Genomic DNA, 17,657 nt, shown 5'->3' on the forward strand with positions numbered 1-17,657 from the left:
CCCCTGCCTTTGATATTATTGCCTCTGTAGCCACCTCTGCCCTTGTTGTTGTTATACGAGGACTGGGTGTTACCCTTGTAGTATTGCGTGGACTGGGATGCCTGGCCTCTCGAGGTGCCTCTTGAATTGGAGCGGCGAAAGGAACCACCCCGAAACTGCTGACTTTGTAAAGCCCCCATAGATTTGGCAGTTTCGGTATCTTTTTTCATCTTTTCTAGGGAGGCATCCACCTCAGGGCCGAACAGATGGTCAGGATTCACTGTCTGACCCAGTATTGTGGTTTGTATGTCGGGTTTGAACCCAGAAATTCGAAGTCAGGCATGGCGCCTAAGTAACACGCTTGTATTGATAGCCCTGGAGGCAGTGTCTGCCACATCTAGGGCACATTTGATGGATGCATTTGTAATGAGTTTGCCCTCCTGAATGAGCATCTCCCCCGCCTCCTTGTATTGGTCAGGCAAGTGTTGCAGTATGGCCTCTAATGTGTCATAATGGGCCCTATCATAACGTGCAAGCAGGGCTTGAGTGTTAGAGATCCTCCAGATGTTCGCTGCCTGTGCAGCAATGCGTTTGCCTGATGCCTCAAAGATCTTGGACTCTTTGTCTGGGGGAGGAGCATCACCAGTAGTCTGCAAATTCGCCCTCTTTCGAGCGTTGGACACCACCAGGGAGTCCAATGGCAAATGTCCCTTAATATACGTGGGATCCGTTGGCGCCGCTTTATATTTCCTGTCGATGCGAGGATTGACCACCCGCGCCCGGGTGGGCTCCTTGAATACCTCCTGTGCATGCTTCAGCACCCCTTTAAGCATCGGTAGTGTCTTGACTTGTTTTTCGGCTACCGAGAAGGTGTCGACTAAGAAGTCTGCATCCACGGGGTCTGAGTGCAGTTCGACGTCATGGTTCGCTGCAGCTCTCCCTATTAATGCATTGAACGCCGCCGAGTCCTCTGTCGGGGACGTCTTTGCGGCGAAAAGTTGAGTGTCCTGCCCCGACTGCGGGTCGTCTGTGTCGCCTCCTGCTGTCCAGGGCACCTGCTCCTCTTCCGCATCCGAGTACGCAGGATAGTTGTACTCGGCCTCTTCCTCGTCCACATCAGGCACGGGGGAATGGGCCGGCGAGTGTTCCAGGGCTTGTGGAGACAGAGGTTCCATCAGAGCCGAAGAGTCCGCAGAGTAGCTTTTGTTCTTGAGTGGAATCCTAAAGGGTTCCAAGGCCGGCTCCGACGTAATTTTTCTTTTGAGGAGCGACAATTTTCCGGTGTTGGCATCGATGATCACCTCACGACGTTCCTCCACCGCAAGCGGCTGGAGCCGAAGCTTCGACACCACCAAGGCAGCCTTCGGCGTCAATACTTCCTGAGAGTGTCCGCTCTGCTTAGGCGCGAAGGCCTTCGGCGCCGACTTGGGAGGAAGGGTAAAACGAATGGGCGTTTGGTCCTTGGCAGGCTTCGGCGTGGGCCTAGGCACTACAGTGTCCTGGCTGGGAACCACAGAGGACTGTTGGAGCCGCCTTAAGGATTCTCCCACCTTCTTTGTAAGGGATGCCGAGGGCTTAACCGTCTCGAGCGATTCTTCGTCTCCGAGAGCCCGGTCTCCGGTAAGCCTCTTCTTCGGTGCCGACGCCCCATGGCCTGTCGCACCGTCGGCGTGACGCTTCTTCGAAGCCGTCTTCGGGTCCGCGACCCCTTTCGGTGCCGACGCAGCCGCGTCGGATGCCTTCACCTTCGGCGCCGACCCAGAGGGCTTCGGGTCGGCCATTTTGGCGCGGCTCTTCTGGTCGGCCATTTTGGCGTGGCTCTTCAAGTCGGCCATTTTGGGTTTCGTGGAAGTTGACGCCTCCAGAACCTTCTTCACCAACGCCACTTTCGGTTTCGGTTTCGCATCCGAGGGTGCGAGACCAGTTGGCTTCACTTTCGTTTTCTTGTTAGAAATGTCCGTGACCGGGCCCGGAGGCGGGGACGTAGGACTCATAATTAGATCTTGGGTAAGGCCCGAAGGCGATCCCTCGACCTGGGCCGTATGACGGGGAGTAACCCCGGAGTCTGTTTGGGGATGCTCTTCCTCTGAGCTATCCCCCATCGTGGCACAAGCCAGTTCGTCGTCCCCTACCTCGCCGGAGACTTCGTCGTAGGCCTCCTCATCCGCGTCGTAGGTCTCTTCCTCGGACGCGGGGTTAGAGTCCGACCCTTGTACGTCGTCTTCTTCCTCGACAGATTCCTGGAAGATGTCATCAGGCGGGGGTGCCGAAGCCGACAACTGAGCCTGGAGTCGATTAGCCCGGCGAATCTTCAAAGTTTTCTTACTCCTAAACTTTGAACACGCCATGCAGGTGTTTTCACGGTGATCCGGTGACAAGCATGTATCGCACACGGGGTGCACGTCGAGGTGCGAATATTTAGAGTGACACAGCGGACACTTCTTGAATGGAGTCCGCTCCATAGCAAAGGGTGTAGTGTAGGCCCGTCCGCGTCGAAAGCACGTGGAAGGGCAGTAGGAGATCGGAGCTGAGAGCCAGTAAGAAACCCGAACGCAACTATACCGACGCCCAGCCTAAAGACCTTTTGGTCTCGAGTAAAAGTCGAACAACTGTCGGTTCCGATAGAGGGAACCGAAAACACATCCGAACCCGATGGTGGAAAAAAACAATCTGGGGATGGAGGCGATGCCCATGCGCACTGTAGTCCAGGGGAGGAGCCACCTATCTCGTGATACTTCGAAGACTCTTCCAGGACAACAATGTGCAATCATCCGGACCCAACACTAGGTGGCGGACTATGCACAGATATGAATTCAGCAGCCCACATGCCTCGAACACACTCCTCTACTTTCAGGTGACCAAAACTCTGTACTGGAACTTAATATATCAGAGGCAGACTGGCTTAGCCATTTCGAAAAAATTTATGATAGTAATAGGGAGCTGGAACCCTTTGTAGTCCCTACTACTGATACCCCCCTGGAGCCCGTGAGTTTTGATATAATTGAGGTACTCCGAGCAATAGAGGACACTGCAGGACGTAAGGCCCCGGGTCCCGATGGAGTACCAGCGGACATGTTAAAGGCAAATTCGCTGTTCTGGGCCAATATTTTAACGAAAGTTTTTAATGCTTCTGCTGCAGTGGGATTCCCTCATACCTGGTCTTTAGCTACGATAGTACCAATATTTAAAAAAGGGCAGAGAGGAGACCCAAGATGCTATAGACCAATATCTCTGCTGGACTCCTCGGTTAAAATCCTAGGGAAGGTTGTCCTGGCGAGAATAGCCGCTTGGGCCAAGGGGAATAATATTCTGTCTGAGGCACAATATGGATTTAGGTCAGGGAGGAGTACAGAGGATCAATGCCTCAATCTCCACCTTATAATTTCCAAATATACTAGAGCAAAAGGGGGAAGTATATTCCTTGGCTTCATGGACTTGTCCACAGCCTTCGATCTTGTTAATAGATCTAGACTGTGGGCAATGCTCCTGAAGATGGGCCTCGATAGCTCCTTGCTACACTTTCTGGCGGAGCTCCATAAAGATCTGAGAGCCCGCATTAGAATGACAACTGACGGCAAATGTACGGAGAGCTTTAGATCAACCAGAGGGGTCCGTCAGGGCTGTATACTGGCGCCAATGTTATTCACGTTATACGTGAATTCTTTGGAGGATGACTTAATGGTAGCCACGCAGGATATTCCGAGCATGGGGGGGTGCACCAATTCCGGTGCTCCTCTATGCCGATGATGCGGTGCTAATAGCCAGGACCCCAATCGCCCTGCAAAAGTTACTTGACTCATTCGGTAACTTTATGTCTAGTCTTGACCTGGTGGTTAATAAGAGTAAATCTCATACTATGTCAGCAGGATGCGGCAAATTTAAAGAAAAAACCTTCTTCTGCGAAGGTGAGGTCATCACAAGTGTTAAAGTTTTTACCTATTTGGGGGTTATTTTCGATCAAAGGGGAACTTGGACACCGCAGTTAACATCAAAAGCAAATGCGGTGAGAAGTTCATCCTCTGCAATCCTGGGGTTTGCAAAGAGATTAGGGGGAAAACCAATCAAGGCTATCTTGGCCATCTACAAAGCCAAGACTGCCGCGATTACTAGATACGGGGCTGCAGTCTGGGGATATGCTAATTCTAAATGTATCCAGACAGAGGAAAACAAATTTCTTCGATCTCGGCTGGGTCTACCGCAGTCAACTCCTACTCATTCCCTACACCTTGAGCTAGGCCTGGGTTATATTTTAGATACAATAAATCTAGCTCCGCTCCTGATGTGGATCAAGCTCTGGCTAAATCCGAACCTTAGCCTTAACCACAGGATTATTAAAGACTGTCTTAATTTAGACCACAGGAGGGATATTCAGTGGTTGTCTTATGTTGAGTCCCTGGCCGCGAAGCTGGGACGCCTTGAAATCTTCGATAGTCCAGAATCCCTGTGTAAAGCTGACTTATTGTGGGTGAAGACTAACTTTATCAGGTTACGTACTGCCGAGCGCGAAGCGGAAGAGCTATGCAAACCCTCTGTGAGGGCACATGTAATGATAACCCCATCATTTGAGTTGGCTCCTTATCTGGCAGTGGTCACTAATTCTTTTCATAGGTGGCTACTGTCCAAGTTCCGCTTTAATCAAATTTATACGGTTCTGTGGGACGAGAAAGATTGGTGTAAGCTTGAGGAGTCGTCCCCGTGCAAATGTGATGGTTTTTCCACCCAGGATAATGCGCATTTTTTGTTCTTTTGTTCTTTTTATTGTGAACCTCGTATTCGATATTTAAAACCAATCCTGAAGGAGATGGGTTTCACGCAGTACAAGCCCGCACTGTTATATTTACAGATGATGAATTCTCCTGTAATTATGTATTGCACTGCTAGTTTTTTGGCTGCATCTGTTAGATGTAAGAGATCAAGGTCAAGATTGGAATTACAATTGAGGATAGATACTTAAATCCATGTCTACTGTACTGTTGAGCGCAAACTGTAATGAATTTTGTGTAAATAATGCCTTTTTAACCTGCTTTTAAAAACCTACTTAATGTTTAATACTGTATTAATTGATTTTAAGATGTCTGAATTGTATGATATATGATGTAGAATACATTTATGATTTTAATTAATCGAATAAAGTGGACTTTGAACTTGAACTTGACACTATCTGTACCTCCTACGGTAGAGCACTTGAAGCAACAATTGAGAGGTGCAAATCAGGATCATCTGAGGATCCATTCCACCCGCATATTTGGCAGCTCCAACATATCAGTAGCTGTTTTCTATCTCACATCAGTTGGGTGTTATCCGCGAGTCCTAAAAAACAGCTAATGTTGTCCCCATCCTTAAAAAGGCTAATGCAGACCCAGATACAACAGATGATTTTCGCCAAGTCTCATTACTGCCTGAAGCTGCCAAGATATTGGAAATATATGTAAACAACCAGCTCAATACTTTTCTTGATAGCAATAAACGGCTGCAACCATCTCAGTCCGGCTTCCACACTCAACAGTGTTGCTAGAAATCTCTGAAGCGATTAAGCAGAGTTTGGACGCTGGTCTTAATGTGACATTGGTGCTGTTGGACCTATCTCCCCCATTCGACAATGTGGACCACATTATCTTGTTAAAAAGGCTGGAACATCTGGGTGTGGAAAATGTTACCCTCAGAAGGTTGGGATCTTTCCTGGAGGACAGAGAGCAGGTTTTTTGGACGAAACCTTACTCCTAAGACAAACGGCTTCTGTCCTGATCCCTACTCTTTTTAACATTTACCTGGCTCCTCTGTCATACTTGGTGGAATGGTTTGGTATTAGGCTAATCACCTATGCAGACGATAGAGAGCTCCTATTAACCTATGACAGAGACTCAGTCATGTTCAAAAAAACGTTTGCTCTCTGCTTAAAAGCACTTCTTTACTGGCTCAGATAGAACAAACTTCTGTGTTTGGGCCTAAGCCATACCGGGATGGACAGGTGGTTGGCTGAACAATGTTTCGCCTCCACCACCTCTTCCTATGGAGTAAGCAAGAAACATGGGCGTATTGTTCAATTCAAATCTATCCTTTAATACACAGGTCTCATAGGTGGTGAAATCCTGTGTTTGGATTATTCGCCTGCTCCGAAAATTTCTGCATGCGATTCCTCAGGAGGCACAAGTCACGGATACCATCGCTGCTGGATTATATCAATATTCTATACTGGGGCATTCCAGAATATTTAATCTAGGGCCTACATGTAGTGCAAAGTATGCCGGTCAGCTTACTGTAAAAGCTACCAAAGCACTCATCTGTACCGCTTTTTCGCAAGAGGCTGCATTGGCCTCCAGTGCATCAGTTAATAATGTTCAAGGCATTAACTCTGACACATCAAGTCCTCTAAAATAGGGGCACTTGTTTTCTGAATTAAAGGATTAAGGCCTTTAGGCCTGGGAGATTGATGCACTACAGTCAGGCTGGGTTGTTAATAGTCCCCGTATTTAAAAAGCAACGTAGAGGGGGTTCCTCCTTTTCGTTCCTGGCCCAGGGACTGTGGAACCAGTTACTGAGACAGTTGAGATTAATGACTGAGGAAGAGTGTTTACAAAAAAAGATCAATAAAAACATACCTATTTAGTAGTTAGAGCAGACGGGATTCCGGCCAGGATTTCTTCAACCTCTGATGCTAAAGCACCGTGACACACCATAAGTAGCTGTACACTATATAAATACCCTTTATTCACTCAATAACATTTAATTGAATTTTCTAAGAAGTTGCAACCTCCACCCCCCTCAAGTAGGCTTTGAGTAGCCCTCAGATCCCAGATTAAGAACCACTGTTTTAAAGGATCCCAAAATGTCAACCAGATCTTAACCCCGGAGGGACGGTACAGATCTTTATCAGTATTGTTTGAAAACTCAAATACTAAACTGTAGGCTATACAAAAAATATGGAAGACCCTTACAGGGCCTAAACATTACCCCTGACCCAAATCTAAACTTCTGCCAATAAAGGAAGCATAGAACTTCGCATGTACCAGTGACACTGCCTGGTAACAACGCTGATGTAAGCAACTAGTTTTGGAATGCCTTCAGGACTGCCCATGCCACTGCTTGATTTGTGATGTACCCAAAGCATTGCTTTCGAATTAGATGGCCTAGTCATATAATGAACGTTGTTACTTTTATACAAGTAGAACCATTAGGACAGTAACCCCTCAGTACCTCCATGGGTTCTAAATCTTTAACTAAATCTAGCCTTTCCTGCTGTTTTTGAAAGTAATATTTAACATGAAGAACTTCTACATAGAGGGCGCATACGTTGCATGAATTAACAGGACACACACCCTGAGCAGGAATACGCCAATTATCTTAGCGTAATCAGTAAATAGAATTGTTTTAATAAAAAAAAATATTTTTTTATTCAAACATATACCACACATAAACAGTGATAAGCTCCAGAAAATGTGAAAATCAGACACACCAAAGAGACCGAGCTACAAAACGTGATTTTTCCGTTTTTGTGCAACATTGTTTCAAATGTATATTGTTTCTAAGCTACTTTAGAGGCACAGACACAGGCTTTTCTCCAAAGGCATTAAGAAACCGATCTGTGACAATTATGTGTGAATCTAAGGTTCCATCCACATGCCAACATTCTACATCTAAAATGGTTAATTCAAGCAGTATGGAGCTACTAACCTTTGTACACAGTTGCAGTGCTGAGGATCTCCTTTACTTCCTTGTCATCTTCCTGCTTGCCCCCTTCTTTCGGCTCATCTTCTTCCTTGACACCCCGTTCCAACATGCTCTTGGTGTTCCAGGCCCCTAGGATGATGCTTTTCTCATCGTCGCTGAAGTCAAGAGACTTGGGGTGGGAGTCGAGAATGTGCATTTTTATATCTTGAAGGTTGAGGCTGGGCAGCATGCTCCCACACATCATGCAGAAAAGTTTTTTCTTCTCACTGTTGTAGTCCATCATGAACTCGAGTCTGAACCAGTTCTGCAGGGACTCATTCAGGTACTGTTCCAGGTCACCTGTGTCCTGCGATCTCTTACCTCCTCTTCCTGAGGACTGGCGGTAACGCTTGGTAACAGAGGGCAATCTCCGGCGACGCTTTCGGCCATCCAGCAGCAGCGGATCTTGCAGCTGATCCTCTGGAAATAAGAAGAAGAGGAATTTTACTTCATATGTTTACAGTGAAATGTGAAAGCGATAGAGGCAAGGGACAGAATAAAAAGAGTAAGAGATGGCAACAAGGTGATCATGAGACCGACAAGAAAACAACTAGGAAGCAGAAGAAAAAAGCTGGTAATAAAAAGGGAGAAATTGCACACATTTTCTGCAACAGTAGACATTCTAGTAGGTACCAGCAGTTGTAAAGCACAGGCTGTAAATTCATACACTTGCAAAAAACAGTTGGACAGAATGCAGAACAATGTCTTACATTCACCCCAGTACAAAGATCTGGGCCTAAATCCATCGTTTTTTTGCACTACACACCATCCTAGGTCAGACACTGGCTATATGCAATTCAGCCTTGACCGTGTGCCTCATGGGAACAGTCCAGCCCGAACTACCAAGCCATGTCTTTCCTAGACCGGAATCAAGCATCCAAGGACCGGTTTCTGGCTATCAGCCTTCTTCAGCCTGGATAGCTTGGAGAGCCTGGGACTCACGTATGAGCATACCCAGCCCACTCGGAGTGAAAATTGCAAAAAATACAGTTGATGGACAGAATGCAGAACAATGTCTTACATTCATCCCAGTACAAAGATCTGGGCCTAAATCCATCGTTTTTTTGCACTCCACACCACCCTAGGTCAGACACTGGTTTCTGGCTATCAGCCTTCTTCAGCCTGGATAGCTTGACTCCAGTGATGTGGAGAGCCTGGGACTCACGTCTGAGCATACCCAGCCCACTCGGGGTGAAAATTGCAAAAAACACAGTTGATGGACAGAATGCAGAACAATGTCTTACAGTAATATCAAAAATTAACTTACTTCTAAGTAAAATATGCTCACGCAGGAGAAAAGTTCAACTGGAATTCTTGGTAAGACTTAAGTTTCTAAACAAAAAATGGTGCACCATCAAATCTGAATTGCACGACCCACCATAATTCCGTAGACCAGGTGAAACTCTGGGAACATGTGAGGATTTACCAATTCCTGCATGATTTCCTCATTTCTGAGGGAGACTCTCAGATCCCATTTATAATCCTTGTAAATTCTGAATACCCCCTGGGGGTACCATTATCTCCTCATAACAGGGACCTTTGCAATATGGACAGCTTTCCCCTCTCCGCTACACCACCACTAAATTCAAACGTTTGGGACTGACCAGGGAGATTGAATGGTGTACGAGATTGACACTAAAAACTCTGCAGTGGGAAGGCTTCAGGTTGAGATCGGTGGTGGAACTGACGGGCTTCCAGGGCTGGAATAACATAGGCTTTTCAAGATTGGCAGATGTTTGGGATGCCAATAGAGTAGTGCCCTTCAATCATCTGATAAAGGAATATCAGATGCCAGAGTCACAATGGCTAAGATATGGCCAGTTGAGACATGCCCTTGGAAAATGTGTGTTTCAGGAGTAGGAGGAGGCCCAGGAAAACTTCCCATTAGAGACTTTTGGATGGAGGGGTGGATGTTAAACTAATCTCATTGACATGTAGCACTATAATGAGGAATACACAGCCTCCTTTCTAAGGCAGCAGGACAGATGGGGACAGGACCTGGGGGAGATAGCTGAAGAAGGCTGGCAGATGACACTGGGGTTCAAGCAGAAGTAACAATAAAGGCCAGTGACCGCCTGATTCAACTTAAAATCATCCATCAAATATACTATAAGCAACCCTTACTGCATACAATTGAGAGTCCAGACTGTCTCAGGGAATACAGGATGAAGTGCACATTGCATATACTGTGGAGTCGTCCCCATCTGCTGGCCTTCTGGGTGGAGGTAAGGGGTACACTGGAGGAAGCCACTGGGGTGCCTCTGGAGTTATATACTAGTATGGGAAATCTGGGAATATTGGGGGCAATGGATATGACACGTTAGCAGAAAATTCTAGTGAAAACACACACACACTGACTGAGAAACAGGCATGGGTCACTGAAAATTGGTGGAAAAGGAGGTATACAAGGGAGAAGGGTTGTAGAGGATGTTTGAAAAAACCTGAGATGGCTGGGCCAGGGGCACACATGAGTTTAGATAGACATATACTCTGTTGAGGGGGTCAGGGACGAATGGACAAACAAATGGTGGGGATAAGCTTGTTAAAGGTGGAAGATAGGAACACTAATAGGAGAAGTGTACGTATTTGTTTGACAAATTAATTCTCCTACTCGCTTGATGCGATAGGCCTGTTGGTATATGTTGGATGTACGATGTGAGATAGCAAAGGACGTTGATGTTTGTTATGCTATGTTTAAAACAATAAACAAATATTTAAAAAATATACATATTCAAACATTTCCTGCTTCAGACATTCCTAACCTCTCCAGCATCTTTTTTGATTGCCGCACGTCAACTAGAAAATTATTCTTTCCCTTACTCCTAATTCCTTCGACCTTAAAACGTACATTTATTTCAACAATAGTCACCATCTGATGGTTTACTCCTGTGGCTCATCTTCTATGAGACTAGTCCTCTGAGCCTCCTTCCCTCAAAAGATCACAGCCAAATTATACACCACGCAAAATCACATTCAGGTTTTGACTTAACATCTGAACCCTTGAATTACCCACAAATCTAGAAATCTGTAGGATAATACTTTCAAATTGGAACAAAAAGACAGATGCCAGTCAGCAAAACGTTCATGGAATAGTATACCTGGGTTTCCCAGCTGGCCATCAAGCAACCCCTCGTGATCTGCAGCTGGTGACTTTGCCTCCAGGGAGAGGTGAGCATCCCAGCTGGAGATAATGGCTTCCTTCTCCTTCATGCTCCAGTTGATGGAATAAGAGTGCTTCTGGTAAATGTGGCGCTTGATGGTGCTTAGCTTGAGTGTAGCCAGCGAGCTGCCGCACACCATGCAGATCATGCTGTGGCAGCGGGAATCAAAGTCCATCAGATACTCCAGTCGCCAGTGGTTGTGGTAGTAGCGCCGGTGGTCCCGTCCAGGAATTCGACTGTTCCCAGGTCGTGAGGCCCGCTCCTCACAATGGTCCCAGAGCCTTCTGCCCATGGGCAGGGGGAAGGCCTCATTGTCATCAAGTGAGCTCCAAGAAATGTCCCGATTAGGAGTGTCCAATTGGTCAGGGGGAATGGCCTCACTAGGATTTTCACTTGCCTCAGGAATTTTCACATGGGATGATGCAGTTCCGTCAAGCTGAATCTCCTCTACTGCATGGGTAAAAAAAAACACATTTAAAACCCGTGAGAATCTTTAAGCTAGTCATTTCCTATAACCTCCACTTCCAAGATGTCAACTGAACTCAGCCTCACTGCATTCTGATTAGATTTAATCAGCTTACTCCTTAGGGACAACTACTACTCTTCCCAACATCCAAATCCCTTTTTGGATCCCATCCTGGAACACTCTTACCACTGGCTTTTCTCACCAAGTTATGCATGCATTCATTTGCAAGGTTCTCTCTGAACAATCTGTCCATCAATATCTGGAAGATAATTAAATATGGTCTGCAAAACTCCAAACTCCTTTTAATGGCAATCCTAAATGTGCATTGTTTTGATGGATTACACATTCTCATGCAGAATACCAGTTAATCAACATACTGTGGCGAAATCAAAAATCGTTATGTCCTTATTTTTATGCTCGCCAAAGAGGACTATATCAGCACAGGTAAAGCAGTCTGATTTTTAATGTTTCTCGATAGAAGGAGAAGAAACTAAAATAAGGAAAGAGAAGTAAAAGGTGTATGAAGATGAGAAGAACTAAGAAAATTATAATATTGCTTTTTCATAAACTTTGAAAAACTCTTGCTGCAGACATTACAGTGGTAGGAACAAGTACCATTTCACAACAAAATAGATTTAAGCATTTGAGAATCAGATAGTCCAGGGTAAGTCGGACTCAAAAAGAAAGGGAATTGTGTGTTCGGTGCTGAGAATGTTCAAGACAAGGTTATGCTTTTTTTTGTACAGAGAAATCACTAGTCTTAGTATGTACTTTCTGCAAGTCTGTCTGAAGCAGCCTACTTATACTGCAGTACCTGGATTCTAGGTAACTTATTTCTGATGCTTAACTGTTTTACAAATAATGTATGCGATTGTAAAGCTAATGCATGTTTTATAGACAGCCAGAGATAATAAATCAGGATATAGGAATTGAGGGAGGTTCCCTTTCTTTACAGGGAATAAGAAACAGATAATCTGATATGCCAGTTCAGTTAGTAATGAGTTACAAAGTCCAGTCTGGGACGATGGTAAATTGGACAACAAAGCCGAGAGACCAAACAAAGGTATAAAAACTCTTTATTTTGAAAACGAATTGGAAAAAAAACATGTTTGTATGTTTTCTCAATGTAACAAGATAATTTACTCTCGGTATTAGCTGTGGTGGAGTATATTTGTGGGAACAAAAGGTGAGCCTATTTACGTGCCCATTTTTTTTAGGGTTAGGGTTGATGGTTTCTCCCTGAGCTCCAGAGAAATGATAATGATGCCTTCCAGTTGGCAACTCAGCAAATCATAGCATAACCCAAGAAACTCCAGCATTCAATTGTGATATATGGTCTCTGATGTCAGCCACAACTTGAACATCTGCAGGCATATACTTTATGCTAAAATCCTATCCATCTAGACCGAAGCACAGCAAGATTATTTCTAGCAACCCAATGCACCACTTGAAGTGCAGTACTACCACCAGTATGCTCTCATGTATAATGCACTTTAAGAGCAAACAGGACATCAAATATCCTGCAAGAACATACCCCATGGCAGGACCAAATCGATTATGATGCTCTTGTCACAAGAAAAGCACAGTACAGGATCCTAGAGCACTTGCATTTATGTGGGAGACTCCACTCAGAGCAGATTTCAACCAGCAAGATCTATTAATTTAAAAAGCACTAATGACTAATGGGCTGAAGCCTTGATTCACACTGCACTTCTAAATCACTCTACTGTTCACCAGGTGCCCTTCCTATGGTTTTCAATGGATGTTCAGGAACTCAGAACGTTAGTAAACCTATTATAAGTAAACAAAAAAGTCAAATGATATCAGGTCACTATAGCCATGAGTGTATCATCCGATGGTTTGGATGTGTTCAGACAAGTACTGTCAAACTTTGAGATACTTTTCTAAATTAGAAGCAAGTTTTCTTTGCCCATAGCTAAGGCGCACAGCGCTGCGTCTGATTTTACGGATTATATGAACACTACCTCTTGATAGCGAAAATGATGCTGTCACAAGGTCCTGCAAATGATTGGCCAGTCTTGAGAAGATAAAGGGAGTGTTGTTTAATTAATATAATTGGGGATTTAAGGATTCCTCTTATCCTGACTGCATAAAATCTTGAACTAGTCATCCAAAAAGAGTTCTCTTTTTTAAGCCTTCGTATTAAACATATGTCTAGTTCACTATCACTCCCTTGATTTCCAAAATGTGCACATTTTGTTAATTTTGGGATGGTCTCAGTCACAATTTCTTCTATCCTCCAAATAATCACATACATAAAGGGTACTGCACAAGTAGCAGCCACGAAAGCCATAAACACATATATGCCATCTATGGTCAGGCTCGTGGCTATATTAAGGAGCGCCTGGTGAAGTATGCACCGGGCGCATACTTTGTTCGTCCGAGGCAGGTCTTCTGGCTCACTCTCGGGCCAAAATTGCATCTCAAGGTGGCAGAGCCTTGTCGGTCTTAATTCCCCAACTCTGGAATGAACTGCCTGAGAACCCCCCTAAGGAACTCGCCCTCCTCCCCTTCAGGAAACGCCTCAAAACCCTTCTGTTTGGGGGGCTCTGGACACAGTTTAACAATTGTTTGGTGCTCATCGGGGATGTTAGAGGGTATCTGAGCTCTCTCTCCAATTGCTAAGAGACCTGCAGGGGATTACGCACTATATAAACTAACATAACATAACACCCCTCCTCAATGGTACAGAATAGAAGAAATGTGATTGCTCCTTACCCACACACAAAAAGGTACATAATGATCACTAACCAGCAAGATAAACTTCGCTTGCACACAGAAGTAGATCAAGGTACACTTCATTCACTCAAAAAGGAAACTGTGGGTTCAGAACCAGACTGGCTACGTGACCACCATGGTATTTCCCAGATACGGTCTGCTTCCAGAGCTAGATGTCTGCCATGATCCAGTACAAAAACGCCCATGGCCCTAATCTAACGACAGGCCTACTCTATTGCCAGTACCTGAACCCAACCAAGCTGCCTGCTTTCTCCCTCTACTTAAAGCAGCCTTATGTATTTTACAGGTAACTTTATCTTCTGGGTCAAAATGGCAAAGCAGTAAAGCAGTGATGTCATACAATTGCATGAACATGAAAGCAGAAGATTTAATCTGCGGGTAACCAGACCATGACCAGGAGGTTAAGACAGAAGGACTACTCCAACTCCTGAATGAGCAAAAACCAAACTACTGAAGACGAATATGGACTCAGAGGTTTCAGACAATCAGGTCAGTTGTGGGTGGACAATCCCTGCAGCTTCAAGTAAGTGGATCCTAGACCCGGCAGCTCCGAGCATGTGGGTCCTAAGCCCAGCAGCCCAAAGTAGGAGTAATAGACAGATGCATATGAGTAGTAGAGAAGGACAAGCGAACGGTGGGGGTGTTCTCAGGCTGGCATTTTCAAGCAGAACTGTTTCATACTTAAGTAATGTGCCTGCCAGGCTCCCATATTTGTCATCATACCTTTTACAGCACCAAAGCTTTGATCTACTCTTAAATGACATAGAAGCAATGATGCACATTATGTTCTGGCAAAGAATTTAAAACTATCTGTCATTTCTGTCAGTATAGGATTTATAATAGCATTCACTCAGTGGTGCACAAAGCATCGAACATTGCTAGCGTGTCCTGTGTCAAAAACAGCTCTTGGGCAAGCGTAGTATTTGTATTTTGGAGTAATGTACACCTGAATTGGCAGACCTCGAATTAAATTGATGTTTTATTACTGTCCCTTCAGAACTGCCTGGAAATCCTGTGGCGTTTTCGCCAATATATTAAAAAACAAGTAAAAATGTTATTTAACAGAAACCACTCCAAATCTATTTGTAGATGGCAGAGCCAGCTTGCTATGCTCAATCTTATAGTGCAATTTGTCGAGGATTTGAAAACGTATGCAAAGAAGGATTTTGATTACCACTCCGGCCCCGTGCCTGTGGGTTGCATCTGACCTTCTCTGCCACCTTTTCCTCTGTACTGCCAAAATCATCAGTACCTCTGCCACAGGTACTCTGCATTTCTTATGTGACATCCCCAGAATACCTGCTAATATTTTCAATGCTCATGTTTATGTTTCTTACTCTGATCATGTTGATTGTCAATTATTATTATTATAAATAATGTTAATCAATGCAAGAATCTGTTACCTACCCCAGTTGTTATAGTCCAATTTCCATCCTGGACTCTACTGTGAAGGTGTTGGGAAGCGTACCACTCTTCGGCTTGGAGGCCTGCGCTAAGGAGAGTGGATCTCTCTGAGATATCCAGTATGGGTTCAGGATAGAAATGGGGACGGAAGATCAATGTATCAAACTTTGCCTCTTTTTGGGGAAATACACAATTGTCAAACACGGTGCACTCCACCAGGGCTTCATGGGTCTGTTCAGTGCCTTTTTCTGTATGTTTCAATTTAAATTGTGGAACATTATGGAAGGCTTAGGCATTGGCAAACCAGTTATTAACACCACTAAGGACATTTACTGTGACTCAAGTGCTGCAGTAAGTTTCGGGCCCGAGGGTGTTCCGAAATGTTCGGGGGGTGCATAGGGGCATTAGGCAATGGTGTGGCCTTGCGCTTTTTCTATTCTCCATCTATATTAACCACTTACAGAGGGAGCTAGTGTGAAGGTGCAAGGACATGCCCCAGATTAGAAAGCGTGCAATGCCAGTCTTACTGTAACCGTGACAACGTGGTTCTTATGGGTCGCACACCTGTAACATGGCAACGTCTTTTGGTTGCTTTTGCATCCTTCATAGAGGGGCTTAATATGAAGATCAACACCACCAAATCCTTTATAATGTCCTGTGGTTATAGAACAGGCGAGAGACCGGTCTTTAAACTTCGTATCACCAGAGTTAAACGTGACTAACTTTAACATTTAATTGTAGGGTGTCCTGGCAACCACAGACAAAAAATAGAAATAATCAGTTAGCAAGGATTATCAATGACTCCTGTGATGAAAAGTTACTAAAAAGGCTTAATATACGGACTGTAAAATGCATACATGAAAGACAATAAGCATTTAAGGATATGATTTTTATTACTCTGTATTAAAGCCTACAGATAGGTATTTTGTTACATGGAGTCTCCCAGATTACCACCTAGGCAAGGGTTTAGGTGCTGGTTACCCCTCTGCCAAACTGTGGGTATAGAAGATTTGTACCGTCCCATACCTGGTTTGCCCCTTTTAGGAGATAATACTTTGCTTTGCCAACTATAATTCTGTATGCTATTATGACTGTATGCCTGATGGTGCCCATAAAAGCTGAAGCTCAGTACAGGAGCTCCGTTGGTTATGGGGATAAGCCATTGATTATAGCTACATGCCTAATTAGTGAATTAGGAAAAAAAGATTACCTTTTATAGGCAATGATTTTGGTGTTGGTTACTGCCTCTAACAAACCCTAGGGGGGAGAAGATTTGCACTGTAATAATCCTTGCTAGAACCTTTTCTTAGCTGATACATATATATAGGGTATTTGGTCAGCTTGGGTATGTATTTAGTCTGTCATTTACACTCTGCTTCTTTAGTAAGCTGGCTCTCTATATACTATACCAAAATGAGGTGTGGAGTGCACTGAGTCTAGTGAATCCCCAGAGGATTTACAGCGGCTCAAGTAGATAATACCAATGCTCTATTTGGGGTAGTGTAGGCGAGCAGTTGGGCTTATCAGAGGTCAGTGCTAAGCATTTGTTATACACAAACAGGCAATAAATGATACACATATTTATTGACTAAAGCAGATACTAATGATTTATTGTATTCAATGCTTTTCAATGTAAACAAGCATTGGCATAGACAATAGGCCTCGCCTTTGGGGCCTTATAAGTGTTGAACCAGTATAGAAATAGGAAAGAATGACCACGATCCACACAAACAGATCAGTGTCACAAAGTTCAGCAACTCATTCTTAGTTTGCAGCTGAGCTTTAACTAAGTTTGTTGGATACCTTTGTGTAAAGAAAGTTTACAAGCAAATACCACAATTATAGTAATTTAAAACAAGCATTGGCATAGCCAATATATCTCGCCTTTGGGACCTTATAAGTGTTTAGCCATGCAATAGTTGATGCTGTTGCACCAAGGATATTGTGCTGCATAACTAAATACTTATAAGGGCCCAAAGGCAAGACCTATTGGTTTTGCTTTAAAATTCTGGTCACCCTACACCCAGCCAGTCAGTATACATTTCCTGAAGATGTGTTATGGTAAAGGCGGTGTGTAGAGTTACCTAGGCTTATTCAAAAGTATTGAAGGGTTTGCCAAATGTTCACGCAGCCAGTGCTGAGGTTCTCTGGATAGATTTGTTTCTAGATTATTGCCCTTC

General features: G+C 44.4%; 1 protein-coding gene across 2 annotated transcripts in view; it reads right to left on the reverse strand.

Moving 5' to 3' along the window:
* LOC147691776 (zinc finger translocation-associated protein-like) overlaps positions 1 to 17,657 on the reverse strand; it is a 156,034-nt gene that overhangs the window by 123,629 nt on the left and 14,748 nt on the right. For both annotated transcript variants that reach the window (XM_086938070.1, XM_086938071.1), the window contains exons 2-3: positions 10,785 to 11,297; positions 7,651 to 8,106 (exon numbers count right to left, since the gene is read on the reverse strand). In XM_086938070.1, coding sequence (XP_086794196.1) covers positions 7,651 to 8,106; positions 10,785 to 11,297 — 969 coding nt within the window. The remainder of the gene's footprint in view (positions 1 to 7,650; positions 8,107 to 10,784; positions 11,298 to 17,657) is intronic.

Source organism: Lissotriton vulgaris, chromosome 9 (assembly GCF_964263255.1).
Source record: "Lissotriton vulgaris chromosome 9, aLisVul1.2, whole genome shotgun sequence".
Classification (NCBI taxonomy): Eukaryota; Metazoa; Chordata; class Amphibia; order Caudata; family Salamandridae; genus Lissotriton; species Lissotriton vulgaris.